Here is a 14,709-nt window from a genome sequence, read left to right as displayed (position 1 = left end):
GTCTCTACATGTAGATTTAACTCACTGTTTTGTTTTGTTTTTTTTTACAGCTCCATTATAGTCCATAATATTTTTGCACCATAATTTATATAACCAATTTTTTACTGCCAGTTATTTAGGTTGTGTCAAACTTTTTGCTATTACAAGTAATGCTGTAATAAGGTATTTTTTTGTTTATACCAAAAAATATTTTTCTAGAATATATATCTACAAATAGAAACAGTGGGTCAAAGGAATGCATCCTTAAAAATTTCAATAGATACAGTTATCCTGCCCTTCAAAAAGGCTGTATACTCCCATCACCATTGCCCATTTCCTTAGAGCCTCACCAACCTGGATATCCTTTCATCCAAACTGATGGGTAAAACATCTCCCATTGTTGTTTTAATATGCATTTTCCTGATTACTTGTGAAGTCAAACATCCTTTCATATACTTACTGCTGTGTATAGTTCTTCTATGAATAACATAGTCATAAACATCTTTTGTTCATTTTCCTGTTAAAATTGTGGTATTTTTCTATTATTTGGTTTATAAGAATACAATTGAATTTTTTAAATTTTTGCTTTGTTTCCTTGAGTTTGCTAGATTTTTAGTCTAGTCACAAAAATCTAAAAAACAAAAAAAGGTTATTTCCTATGTTCTCTTCTTTTACCTCTAATCTCTAATTGCTGTTAGTAACATCATTAGTACTAGGCCTGGGGCATCAGCAATATTGCTGAAACTTTTTATTCTTTAGAAAAAACTTGAAACAATTACTAAAAAGAATGCCACTTTATTTAATTTTGTTTGCTTTTCTTGTCAACAAAAGGGAGGCATTATACTGCCTGGTTAATGCTGACTAATGGTGTAGATTCAAATGCTCACTCTGCTACTTAAGTAGTATATGACCTGGACAATTTACTTTAAGTCTCAGTTTCCTCATTCATAACATAGGAATTTAATACCTTCATAGCCCATTTTGAGGATTAAAAGAGATCATTCTTATAACGCATTTGAACAAGCACTTGCCACACAGTAAGTACTCAATAAATGTTACCAATATTATTATTACTAACAAGAGACAGCGACATGAGAGTCTCAAAGATATAGCACTATTGCTAAGTAACAAAATTTTGGTCAGCATGGAAAGCAATCTGTGATATCTTTCATTCATATATGCTTTCCACATAGTAAATAGTCAAAGAGGAAGGGTTTTCAAGAAACCTAAAAATCCAATCTTTACGGCGCAAAATGCCATACCAGGTTTGCTTCTAAAAGAGCCTACTCCACACATAAATGTTTAATCACAATTAAGCACTATACTTACGATTTTTGTGGCCCAGTGTCATAATTCTATCCATATCATCAGCATTATTTACCACATAAGCTGATAAATCCTTGATATAAACTCCCACATCAGGTCTTTCTTTAACCTAAAAAAAAAATCATACAGACTTTACACATATATCCATAATTCTTCCACAGTTATTTATTGAATATCTACTACATGTTGGACACTGTGCTAGAGAGTGAGGATACAGTGATGAACAAGGTAGACAGTTTCTACACTAGTGGGGGTAACAATCTACAGGGAGAACATACAAATGAATAATTACACACACAAATTATTTTATTTTATTTTATTTCAATTGTGATAATGCCATGAAGAAAAAAAAATACAGGAAAGTATAAGAATACAATATAGGGACCTCCCTGGTGGCGAAGTGGTTAAGAATCCACCTGCCAATGCAGGGGACACGGGTTCGTGCCCTGGTTCAGAAGATCCCACATGCCACAGAGCAACTAAGCCTGTGTGCTACAACTACTGAGCCTGCACTCTAGAGCCCGCGAGCCACAACTACTGAGCCTGTGTGCCACAACTACTGGAGCACTTAGAGCTCATGCTCCGCAACGAGAAGCCACTGCAATGAGAAGCCCGCGCACCGCAACAAAGAGTAGCCCCCCCTCGCCGCAACTAGAGAAAGCCTGTGAGCAGCAGTGAAGGCCCGATGCAGTCAAAAATAAATATTTATGAATTAAAAAAAAGAATGCATTATAGACAGACTTAAGCTAGTGATGCAGGGACAGGATAAGTTCCCCAAGATGATGTTTAAGCTAAGACTTGAAGAAATAGGAGGTAGACAATCTGTGTTAGAACAAGAGGAAAACACTATGTGCAAGAATCCTGAAATGAGAAAAAAACTAGGTTTTTTTGTTTTGTTTAGTTTTGTTTTGCGGTACATGGGCCTTCATGCTGTGGCCTCTCCCGCCACGGAGCACAGGCTCCGGACGCGCAAGCTGAGCAGCCGTGGCTCACGGGCCCAGCCGCTCCGTGGCATGTGGGATCTTCCCGGACCGGGGCACGAACCCGTGTCCCCTGCATCGGCAGGCGGACTCTCAACCACTGCGCCACCAGGGAAGCCCGGTTTTGATTTTTTTTTAGTATTCAGTAAGAGTTTATTGTGCACAGAAGAACAGTTTGTCAACTGGGAATCTTCAAACTCAAAACCAATGTGAAGCTCAGAGGCATGACATAACAGGATGACTTAGGAAGTGAAAACCAGGAAGTTGTCTAAACGAAGACAGAGGTTGCCTCCTCTTAATCAGTCACTTGGAAGTAAGGCCAGCCTGGCTTGGGAGCTCTATGAACATGACCTGGGGAGGCAAGTAGTGCAGGGGCTGCGTTCCAGGAGATGTGAGCTCTGGTCCCAACAACAGTTCTCAACCTAAAAACTAGGTATTTTAAAAAATAAAAACCAACGAAACAAACAAAAGCCAGGGAAAGAGTAGGTGGCAGGGGGGGAAACAGGTGGGATATCTGGCTACAGAGGTAGCCAGATAAGATCAAGAGGCAGAGATAAGATTAAGAATAGTAATTGGTCTTTTTTTTTTTATTATTGAACTGCAGTTGATATACAATATGTTGGTTTCTGGTGCACAGCAAGGTGACTCAGTTATATATATGTATATGTATATACATATATATACACACACACATATACATATTCTTTTCCATTATGGTTTATTACAGGATACTGAATATAGTCCCCTGTGCTATACAGTAGGACCTTGTTGTTTATCCATTCTATATATAATAGTTTGCATCTGCTAATCCCAGACCCCCAATCCATCCCTCCCCTATCCCCCCTCTGCCTTGGCAACCACAAGTCTGTTCTCTATGTCTGTGAGTCTGTTTCATAAATAAGTTCATTTGAGTCACATTTTAGATTCCACATATAAGTGACATTGTATGATATTTGTCTTTCTTACTTCATTTAGAATGATAATCTCTAGGCTGATGCACATTGCTGCAAATGGCATTATTTCATTCCTTTTTATGGCTGAATAGTATTCCATCGTGTGTGTGTGTGTGTGTGTGTGTGTGTGTGTGTGTGTGTGTGTGTATATACACACCACATCTTCTTTATCCATTCATCTGTTGATGGACATTTAGGTTGCTTCTGTGTCTTGGCTATTGTAAGTAGTGCTGCTATGAACACTGGGGTGCATGTATCTTTTCAAATTGTAGTTTTGTTTGGATATATACCCAGAAATGGGATTGCTAGATCATATAGTAACTCTATTTTAAGTTTTCTGAGGAATCTCCATACTGTTTTCCACCGTGGCTGCACTAATTTACAGTTCACCAACAGTATAAGAGGGTTCCCTTTTCTCCACAGCCTCTCCAGAATTTATTATTTGTAGACATTTTGATGATGGCCATTCTGACCAGTGTGAGGTGGTACCTCATTGTAATTTTGATTTGCACTCCTCTAATTATTGGTCTTTATCTTAACAGCAATTTGAAGCCACTGGAGTATTTCACACAGCTGAATGAAATAATCAGATCTATGGTATCCATGTAAAAATACTACCTTTCTATGAGTAACTTTATGAGAACTTTTACCCAACTTGAAGGCTGTATTTGGGATATATTTATTTAAAACACAGACAGTATTTTAATACTATCTGTAAAATACAAATAGAAATACAAAATTCACTTTTCAAGGCCCTAGAAGTCACATCCAACAAATCAACAGAATAAAGTGAAACTGAGGCAGAGGCCTGTGGCTGCCAGTGGCGCGAGCCATTCCAGAGGTCGTAAGACTGCACAAAGATGATAAAAGTTTATATCAGAAACAAAAGTCACAAAGGCAAATACTCTAAATTCTAGCTGTTGATCTTAAATCTAGTTAGAGGTTTTTAGGTTTCTTTAGTCTCTCTTTTTTTTTTTTTTTTTGCAGTACGCCAGCCCCTCACTGTTGTGGCCTCTCCCACTGCAGAACACAGGCTCCGGACACGAAGGCTCAGCGGCCATGGCTCATGGGCCCAGCCGCTCCACGGCATGTGGGATCTTCCTAGACCAGGGCACAAACCCATGTCCCCTGCATCAGCAGGCAGACTCTCAACCACTGCGCCACCAGGGAAGCCCTCTTTAGTCTCTGTAATGATATATTTATACATTAGGAAAAATTACCTTTTTTCTGTCATGAGATATACATTAAGCCCTAATTTTACTAGTAGTAAAGAAATGTGTTGGTCTCTATAAACCAGTGGGTTTCAAACTGTGCTCTGACAAGCACTAGAGGGTCCATGGTGGCAATGAGGGGGCCATTGTGTGAGTTTGGGGGCTCTCAGACCTAGACACAAGTTCTAAAGAGAGCTTTACTTTCATGTATTTTATAGATTGGGCTTCCACATAAGGTTTGGTTTGATTCAACTGTTTAATGGCTTTAAATCTTTTAAAATGTTTGAATATTACTGGTTTATATCAACGCTTCTCAGAAAAATCTATGGTAAAGAATTATACATACATTTCTAATGTGGAAAGTGATATCTCTGAAAAATACAAAAATCATACACTTGGATACCATGACAATGTCAAATTACTATAAAAGTTTTTAAGCATGTACTTTCATTTACTATTCTCATCTCATTGCAGACTGAAAACATTCTTCAAACCGGCATCAGTCTGCAAAGTCTACGGTCAATCACAAGATATTAATTCCATATTCAATTATTAATTATAGATAAACTAATTAGACATGAAATATGAAGAAACTGAATATGATTCTGAAATAAAGCAGGACCCTGAGACAAGATGGCAGATAGAAGGACATGAGCTCACCCTGTATCAAGAAAACACCAAAATCACAACTAACTGGTAAGCAACCATCGAAAAAAAAACCACTACAAGCTACCAAAAAAGATATCCTACATCCAAAGACAAAGGAGAAGCCACAAGAAGACATTAGAAGGGGCTCAATCGCAATAAAATCAAATCCCATATCTGCTGGGTAGGTGACCCACAAACTGGAAAATAATTATATCGCAGATGTTCTCCCACAGGGGTGAAAGTTCTGAGCCCCACTTCAGGCTTCCTATCCTGGGGGTCTGGCATCGAGAGGAGAAGCCCCCAGAGCATCTGGCTTTGAAGGCCAGTGGGGTATGATTGCAGGAATTCCACAGGACTGGGGGAAAGAGGAACTCTACTCTTGGAGGGCACACACAAGGTCTCATGCACACCAGTGCCAAGGGGAAAAAGCAGTGACCTCATAGGAGCCTGGGCCAGACCTACCTGCTGGTCTTGGAGAGTCTCCTGGGGAGGCAGGGGTTGGCTATGAATCACTGTGGGGACAAAGACACTGGCGGCAGTAGTTCTAGGGAGTACTCACTGGCATGAGTCCTCCTGGAGGCTGCCATTTTTTTACCAAGACCTGGTGCCACCCAACAGCCTGTAGGCTCCAGTGGTGGGATTCCTCAGGCCAAACAACCAACAGGGTGGTAACACAGCCCCACCCATCAGAAGACAGCCTGCCTAAAGTTTTCCTGAGCCCACAGCTGCCTGCTAAACAGCCCCCTTGACACGGCCCTGCCCACCTGAGGGACAATACCCAGCTCAACTCACCAGTGGGCAGGAACCAGTTCCCCCCACCAGGAAGCCTGCACAAGCCTCTTAGACCAGTCTCATCCACCAGGGGGCAGACAGCAGAAGCAACAAGAACTACAGCCTTGCAGCTGGCGGAATGGAAACCACGATCACAGAAAGGTAGACAAAATGAGATGGCCGATGACTATGTCCCAGACGAAGGAAGAAGATAAAACCCCAGAAGAACAACTAAGTGAAATGGAGATAGGCAATCTACACGAAAAAGAATTCAGAGTAATGATAGTAAAGATGATCCAAGATCTCAGAAAAAGAATGGAGGCACAGACTGAGAAGATACAGGAAATGTTTAACAAAGAGCTAGAAGATCTAAAGAACAAACAAACAGAAATGAAAAATACGCAAGATGGAATCAATAGCAGAGTAAATGAGGCAGAAAAATGGATACGTAAGCTGGAAGACAGAACGCTGGAAATCACTGCTGTGGAACAGAATTTTTAAAAAAAGAATGAAAAATGAGAACAGTCTCAGACGCCTCTGGGACGACGTTAAACACACTGACATTCACATTATAGAGATCCCAGAAGTAAAAGCGTGAGAGAAAGGACCTAAGAAAATATTTGAAGAGATAATAGCTGAAAACTTCCCCAACATGGTAAAGGAAACAGTCACCCAAGTCCAGGAAGTGCAGAGAGTCCCAGGCCAGGTAAACCCAAGGAGGAACATACCAAAACATGTAGTAATCAAATTGACAAAAATTAAAGACAAAGAGAAAAATATTAAAAGCAACAAAGGAAAAGCAACAAATAACTTAAAAGGGAATCCACAGGGACTTTCCTGGTGGTCCAGCGGATAAGACTCCGCGCTCCCAATGCAGGGGACACGGGTTTGATCCCTGGTCAGGGAACTAAGATCCCACATCCCACATGCCACACAGCGCGTGCAAAAAAAAAAAAAAGAAAAAAAAAGGGAATCCACATAAGGTTATCAGCTGATTTTTCAGCAGAGACTCTGCAGGCCAGAAGGGAGTGACATGATATATTTAAAGTGAAATCAGTGCTTTGTGACCACCTAGAGGGGTGGGATAGAGAGGGTGGAAGGGAGACACAAAAGGGAGGGGATATGGGGATATATGTATATGTATAGCTGATTCAAAGCAGAAACTAACACACCACTGTAAAGCAATTATACTCCAATAAAGATGTTAAAACAAACAAACAAAAATAAAGTGATGAAAGGGAAGAACCTACAACCAAGAATACTCTATCCAGCAAGGCTCTCATTTAGATTTGATGGAGAAATCTAAAGCTTGCCAGACAAGCAAAACCTAAGAGAATTCAGCACCACCAAACCAGCTTTGCAACAAATGCTAAAGGAACTTCTCTAGGCAGAAAAAAAAAGGACGTAAATACACACAATAAAATTATGAGTAGAAAAGCTCACCAGTAAAGGCAAATATATGTTAAAGGTAGGAAATCATCCACACACAAATACAATATCAAAACCAGCAATCAAGAGGAGAGTACAAATGCAGGATTCTGGAAATGCATTTGAAATTAAAAGACCAGCAACTTAAATCAATCTTGTTTACATATAGAATACTATATCAAAACTTCATGGTAATGGCAAATCAAAAATCTGCAATAGATACACACACAAAAAAGCAAAAGGAATTCAAACACAACTCTAAAGTTAGTCATCAAATCACAAAGGAAGAGAACAAAAGAGGAAGGGGAGAAATAAGACCTACAAAAACAAATCCAAAACAATGAACAAAATGGCAATAAGAACATACATATCAATAATTACCTTAAATGTAAATGGATTAAATGCTCCAACCAAAAGTCACAGACTGCTGAATGGATACAAAAACAAGACCTGTATATATGCTGTCTACAAGGGACCTGCTTGAGATCTAGGGACACATACAGACTGAAAGTGAGGGGATGGAAAAACGTCTTCCATGCAAATGAAAATCAAAAGAAAGCTGGAGTAGCAATACTCGTTTCAGACAAAACAAATTTTAAAATAAAGACTGTTACAAGAGACAAAGAAGGACACTACATAATGATCAAGGGATCAATCCAAGAAAAAGATAACAATTCTAAATATATGCACCCAACACAGGAGCACTTCAATATATAAGGCAAATGTTAAGACCCACAAAAGGAGAAAGTGACAGTAACACAGTAATTGTGAGGGACGTGAACACTCCACTTTCAACAATGGACAGATCATCCAGACAGAAAATCAATAAGGAAAAACAGGCCTTAAATGACACATTAGAACAGATGGACTTAATTTATATTTATAGAGCGTTCCATTCAAAAGCAGCAGAATACCCATTCTTCTCAAGTGCACATGGAACATCCTCCAGGATTGACCACATGCTGGGCCACAAAGACTTGGTAAGTTTAAGAAAATTAAAATCATATGAGGACTTCCCTGGTGGTGCGGTGGTTAAGAATCCGCCTGCCAATGCAGGGGACACAGGTTTGAGCCTTGGTCCACAAAGATCCCACATGCTGCAGAGCAACTAAGTCCATGCACCACAACTGATCCTGAGCTCTAGAGCCCAAGAGCCACAACTACTGTGCCCACGTGCCGCAACTACTGAAGCCCATGTGCCTAGAACCTGTGCTCCGCAACAAGAGAAGCCACCGCAGTGAGAAGCCCGCTGACCACAACGAAGAGTAGTCCCCGCTCGCCCCAACTAGAGAAAGGCCGCTCACAGCAACAAAGACCAACACAGCCAAAAACAAATAAATAAATTTATTTTTAAAAGTCATATCAAGCATCTTTTCCAACCACAATGTTCTGAGATTAGAAATCAATTATAAGGAAAAAAACTATAAAGAACACAAACACGTAGAGGCTAAACAATATGCTACTGAACAACCAATGGATAACTGAAGAAATCAAAGAGAAAATTAAAAAATACCTAGAGACAAATGAAAATGAAAGCACAACTATCCAAAACCTATGGGATGCAGCGAAAGCAGTTCTCAGAGGGAAGTTTATAGCAATACAATCTTACCTCAGGAAACAAGAAAAATCTCAAATAAACCTAACCTTACACCTAAAGCAATTAGAGGAAGAACAAACAAAACCAAATAGAAGGAAAGAAATCATAAAGATCAGAGCAGAAATAAATGAAATAGAGATAAAGAAAACAATAGAAAAGATCAATCAAATTAAAAGCTGGTTCTTTGAAAAGATAAACAAAATTGATAAACCTTCAGCCAGACTCAACAAGAAAAAAAAGGAGAGGTCTCAAATCAATAAAATTGAAATGAAAAAGGAGAAGTTACAATGGACACCAAAGAAATACAAAGAAATACAGAGGACCGTAAAAGACTACTACAAGCAACTATACGCCAATAAATTGGACAACCTGGAAGAAATGCACAAATTCTTAGAAAGGTACAACCTTCCAAACTGAACCAGGAAGAAAAAGAAAATACAAAGAGACCAAGCCCATGCACCTATGGTCACCTAATCTATGACAAAGGAAGCAAGAATATACAATGGAGAAAAGACAGTCTCTTCAATAAGTGGTGCTGGGAAAACTGGACAGCTACATGTAAATGAATGAAATTACAACACTCCCTAACACCATACACAAAAATAAACTCAAGTGGATTAAAAGCCTAAATGTAAGGCCGAATACAATAAAACTCTTAGAGGAAAACATAAGCAGAACACTCTTTGACATAAATTGCAGAAAGATCTTTTTCAATCTACCTTCTAGAGTAATGAAAAGAAAAATAAACAAACGGGACCAAATTAAAACTTAAAAGCTTTTGCACAGCAAAGGAAACCATAAACAAAATGAAAAGATAACTTACAAAATGGGAGAAAATATTTGCAAACGAAGAGACCGGCAAGGGATTACTCTCCAAAATATACAAACAGTTCATGCAGGTCTATATCAAAAAACAAACAACCCAATCAAAAAATGGGTAGAAGATCTAAATAAGACATTTCTCCAAAGAAGACATACAGGATGGCTAAAAAGCACCAAGTATTAGATAAACAAAACACTAATTATTAGAGAAATGCAAATCAAAACTACACAGTATCACCTCACACCAGTCAGAATGGCCATCATCAAAAATTCTACAACCAATTAATGCTGGAGAGAGTGTGGAGAAAAGGGAACTCTCCTACACTGTTGGTGGGAATGTAAATTGGTACAGCCACTATGGAGAACAGTATGAAGCTTCCTTAAAAAACTAAAACATAACTACCATATGATCCACCAATCCCACTCCTGGGTATATATCCAGAGAAAACCATAATTTGAAAAGATATACGCACCCCAACGTTCATTGGAGCACTATTTACAATAGCCAGGACATGGAAGCAACCTAAATGTCCATCGACAGAAGAATGGATAAAGAAGATGTGGTTGGGGCTTCCCTGGTGGCGCAGTGGTTGAGAATCTGCCTGCCAATGCAGGGGACACGGGTTTGAGCCCTGGTCTTGGAAGATCCCACATGCCGCAGAGCAACTAGGCCCGTGAGCCACAACTACTGAGCCTGTGCATCTGGAGCCTGTGCTCCGCAACAAGAGAGGCCGTGAGAGTGAGAGGCCCGCGCACCGCGATGAAGAGTGGCCCCCGCTTGCCACAACTAGAGAAAGCCCTCGCACAGAAACGAAGACCCAACACAGCCAAAAATAAATAAATTAATAAAAAAAAAGATGTGGTACATTTATACAATGGAATATTATTCAGCCATTAAAAAGAATGAAATAATGCCATTAGCAGCAACACGGATGAACCTAGAGATTATCATACTAAGTGAAGTCAGTCAGAGAAAGACAAATATCATATATCACTTCTAGGCAGAATCTATAAAATATGATACAAATGAACTTATTTACAAAATAGAAACAGTCTCACAGACTTAGAAATCAAATTTATGGCTACCAAAGGGTAAAGGTTGGGGGGAAGAATAAATTGGGAGTTTGGGATTGACATATATACACTAATATATTTAAAATAGATAACCAACCAGGACCTACTGTATAGCACAGGGAACTCTACTCAATACTCTGTAATAAGCTAAATGGGAAAAGGATTTGAAAAAGATTAGAATTATATGTATATGTATAACTTAATCACTTTGCTGTACACCTGAAACTAACACAACATTGTAAATCGACTATACTCCAATAAAAATAAAATAAAAAAAGGCAGGACCTTGCGGGACCCTCCCAGGTAAAAAAAAGCCCCACATCCCCCATTTCTTGTTTGTAGAAAAAGGATTTAGTCTCCCAGGCTTTTCCTGAATTCCAAAGAGCAGAGTCAAGCAGTTACAAAGGAAGTGAAGGAATGCAGAAACAAAAGAAAACCAGTCAAAAAACTGCTTTTTATAGCTGAAACAATAGTTCAGGTATAAAACAGAGTCCTAGTTCCTCCTCAAGGAATATATAAAACAATCTGATGTGTATCTTGGAGTTGTTCTGTAGAAACCAAGACCCCCATCCAGGTTGAGGATGATGACTACAGGCAGACCACAAGCACTAGACCTCAGACTGGACTAAACCAGGAGGTTGATGATTAAGATTCCCAAAATATCACCGTTACCTCACCACCAACCAATCAGAAGTCATGCACCCTGCAACACTCACCGCAAATGTTGCCTTTAAAAACCCATCCCTGAAAAAAAGCCATTAGGGAGTTTGAGCCTTCTGAACATGAGCTTGCTTGGTGCCCTGCAATAAAACAATGTACTTCCTTCAACACAACCCAGTGTCAGTAAATTTGCCTTGCTGTGTGGCATGCAAGCAGACCCAAGTTTGGTTCAGTAACAATTTTGGTGACCATGAAGGGACAGTCATCCTGAGTGGCATCTCACTCATGGTACATCAGCCCTGGGCTGACACTGGCACTCAGATTTTGTCCAGCAGGTGCCTGAGTACTTTTGTCTCAGGGACAGCCCCAAGTGCTTGCCACTAACTAGGCAGCACTGGCCCATGGTGTTTTCGATTCACTGGTAAAGGAAACAAGGCTCTGGTCCTTGTGTAAGACGTCTCTGGTAAGTGGTGTAACCTCATGTGTGACAACACCAGGGCATTCTTCCCTACTGGGTTGCCTTGATTGGAATTTTACTTTTTTGTGGGGGAAGGTGTATGACATGGTCATCTTGTTTTGAGCAGAGTACCACTTTAATTGGACTTTCCCTTCTGGATCAAGGAGTCCCTTGGCCATCCAGCACTGCCTGAGCAGTAATTGAGAAACTCCCTGTTAGACCAAGGCTCATCTGCACCCCTGTCTGGAATGGTAGGTAGGAAACTTTCCATTCTCATTCTAGGAAACTGTGACCCTGAGAAGACTCTGGATACTGATCTGCCAGTCTGTCTGTTTCTGGTAATAGCAGCCGTGTGAAAGAATAATGGGTAATGAAAGCTCTGTTCTATCTTGTAGTCCCCTAGGGTGGATTTTGCAAAACTGGAAGAACTGCAGCTATGCTCCCATGAAAAGAAAGAGAATGATATTTTACTGTAACACCACATGGCCCCAATATTCCTTAGGCTCTGATGAACAATGGCCCCTCAGTGGTCTTTAGACTATAATACCTACATTCAACTACAACTGTTTTTTAAAAGGGAAAGAAAATGGGATAAAATTCCTTATGCATAGGCTTTTATGATATTGTATCAAAATGAGCCTTCTGGAATTAGTTTGACTTTTATCTCGGGTGTCTTAGTACACGAGTTTGAATCCTGTTTTCTCTCTGGTTTTGACCCTCATTAGGGGATCCTGGCCCTGGTTTGGGAGGAGATCCCACCAGGAGGAAAAAAAGGAAATTAAAGGATTAATCGTTCTCAGAGATACCCCTGATATTGACTCTCATTAGAGGGCCTTGGTCTTTACCTTTGTTAGAGAGTCCTGGTAACTTAAATGTGGTCTAGACACTCCTAAAAACTAATAGCTTAAATTCAGTCATGAGTCTGGGTCAGCGCCAGCAAGTTCACCTAGAAATGAGGCACATGAATGTGAGTGAGTGGTATGTATTACTGTCTATTATTGTTATTTGTTTATGAATGTTAAAAAAAATTGGATGGTAATGCTAGCAAAGAATTTTTATCAAAAACACAGAAATTTAATTTGTATAACAAACAGTTTATAACGCCAAAACAATGAATCTCAATGGCAGCAGTTACTCCCCTGCCCAGAATGTTTTAGAAGTTTGTGGGGGACATTTCTGGTTCACTTGAGGATGCTATTAGTATTCACAGGCAGGGGCCTGGGATACTAAACACCTTGAAATGAAATGGGTCACGGTCAATGAACTGTCCCATGCAACTCTGAATGTCCTACCAGATATTAACATGGGTAAAAAAACAATTTATAATTACCTGAATCTAAACCCTAACTCTATTGTACATATGAAGACTAAGTGCTTTCCCATGGTAATAATAATAATATAGGAATGCAGGAAAACTGAGGAAAGAACTACTTTATTTTCCTCAGAACTCTACCAAGAGCTAGTTACTATTTTAAAAGACCATGTCATTGACAGTAACACCAATCAAGATGTTTAGATCACCAATACAACATACTTATAATAGTCTGCATTTGTAGCTGCTACAATCATAACGATTATATATGCTTCTGACTACTTCATTATGTCATTGAGTATGATCACATCTAAGCATTTATATATTGAAATACAAGTACTTTATTTTTAAATTAATTTTATTCTCTTTTATATTATAATAGGGCAGTATATTGATAATTTTTAAATTATGTGTGTAGATAGATTTCATCATCTATGAAATTTATTTCAGGATAGTCAAAGGGGCATTACAAGATATATGTTATAAAAAAGGGGCATTGGGTCTAATGTGGTTGAGAACCATTGACAAGACTGCTCCTGAGAATAAATCTGATCTATAATTACCGTTACAAAAATGGAAAATCTGTCCAAATGATTTTTTTTTTTTTTTTTTGCGATACGCGGGCCTCTCACTGTTGTGGCCTCTCCCGCCGCGAAGCACAGGCTCCGGACGCACAGGCCCAGCGGCCATGGCCCACGGGCCCAGCCACTCCGCGGCATGCGGGATCCTCCCAGACCGGGGCACGAACGCGCGTCCCCTGCACCGGCAGGCGGACTCCCAACCACTGCGCCACCAGGGAAGCCCTGTCCAAATGATTTTTATTCTAATAATCTGTGCAATAAAATAATAAACTTTTAAAAGGTAAAAAGCACAGAATTAAAGTATCCATCAAAACCAAAGATGACAACTAGCAAAAATGAAAACTTATCTCTATATTTGCTGTCTACACATTATCATTACAGATTAAGTCTTCATTAAGGTCCAACAAACACAAATAATACCTAAGCCTATAATATACTGCTCCAAAAGCTCAGCTTATATAGTAAACTTAAAAAGAAAAAAAAGCTAAAATGTGTTGAATACTTTATTACGTGTCAATCAATGATTTTAAAACTTTGTATTAATTTGTTAATGTTGGCAATAATCCTATAAAGTAGATACTTTTATGATTTCCATTTTCATGTGGCAAAGCTAAGGCTCATAGAGGGTAAGTAACTTGCTTAAGAACTCAGAGCCAGAATTCAAGCTAAGATGGTAAAACCTCAGAAATCACCCTTTAATCCTTAATCCACCTACCTGTGACATGAGCAAGTCAGGAAACCCCTCTAGGTTTCATTTTTTTACAATAACAAAACTGAACTGCTAAAAGATTAAATGAAATAAAGTATGTGCTACTACCACAATTTACTGTACTGAATGCCTACTGCCACATTATAAAAGCTTAGTAGTAGTAGCTGCTGTTATTCTAAGTGTATTCTACACCATTCTACA

General features: G+C 39.3%; 1 protein-coding gene across 1 annotated transcript in view; it reads right to left on the bottom strand.

Moving 5' to 3' along the window:
- The window catches only part of KIF3A (kinesin family member 3A), a gene marked incomplete at its 5' end in the record, with an annotated part of 80,087 nt that overhangs the window by 32,320 nt on the left and 33,058 nt on the right, over window positions 1–14,709 (bottom strand). Inside the window, 1 exon segment of the mRNA XM_082837200.1 lies at window positions 1,309–1,414. Within this exon segment, the coding sequence (XP_082693326.1) occupies window positions 1,309–1,414 (106 nt within the window).

The sequence above is a fragment of the Leucopleurus acutus genome (genome assembly GCF_964270905.1).
Source record: "Leucopleurus acutus genome assembly, chromosome: 3".
Lineage (NCBI taxonomy): Eukaryota > Metazoa > Chordata > Mammalia > Artiodactyla > Delphinidae > Leucopleurus > Leucopleurus acutus.
The sequence above is the reverse complement of the archived record's forward strand: the minus strand, read 5'-3'. Positions and strand labels throughout refer to the sequence as shown.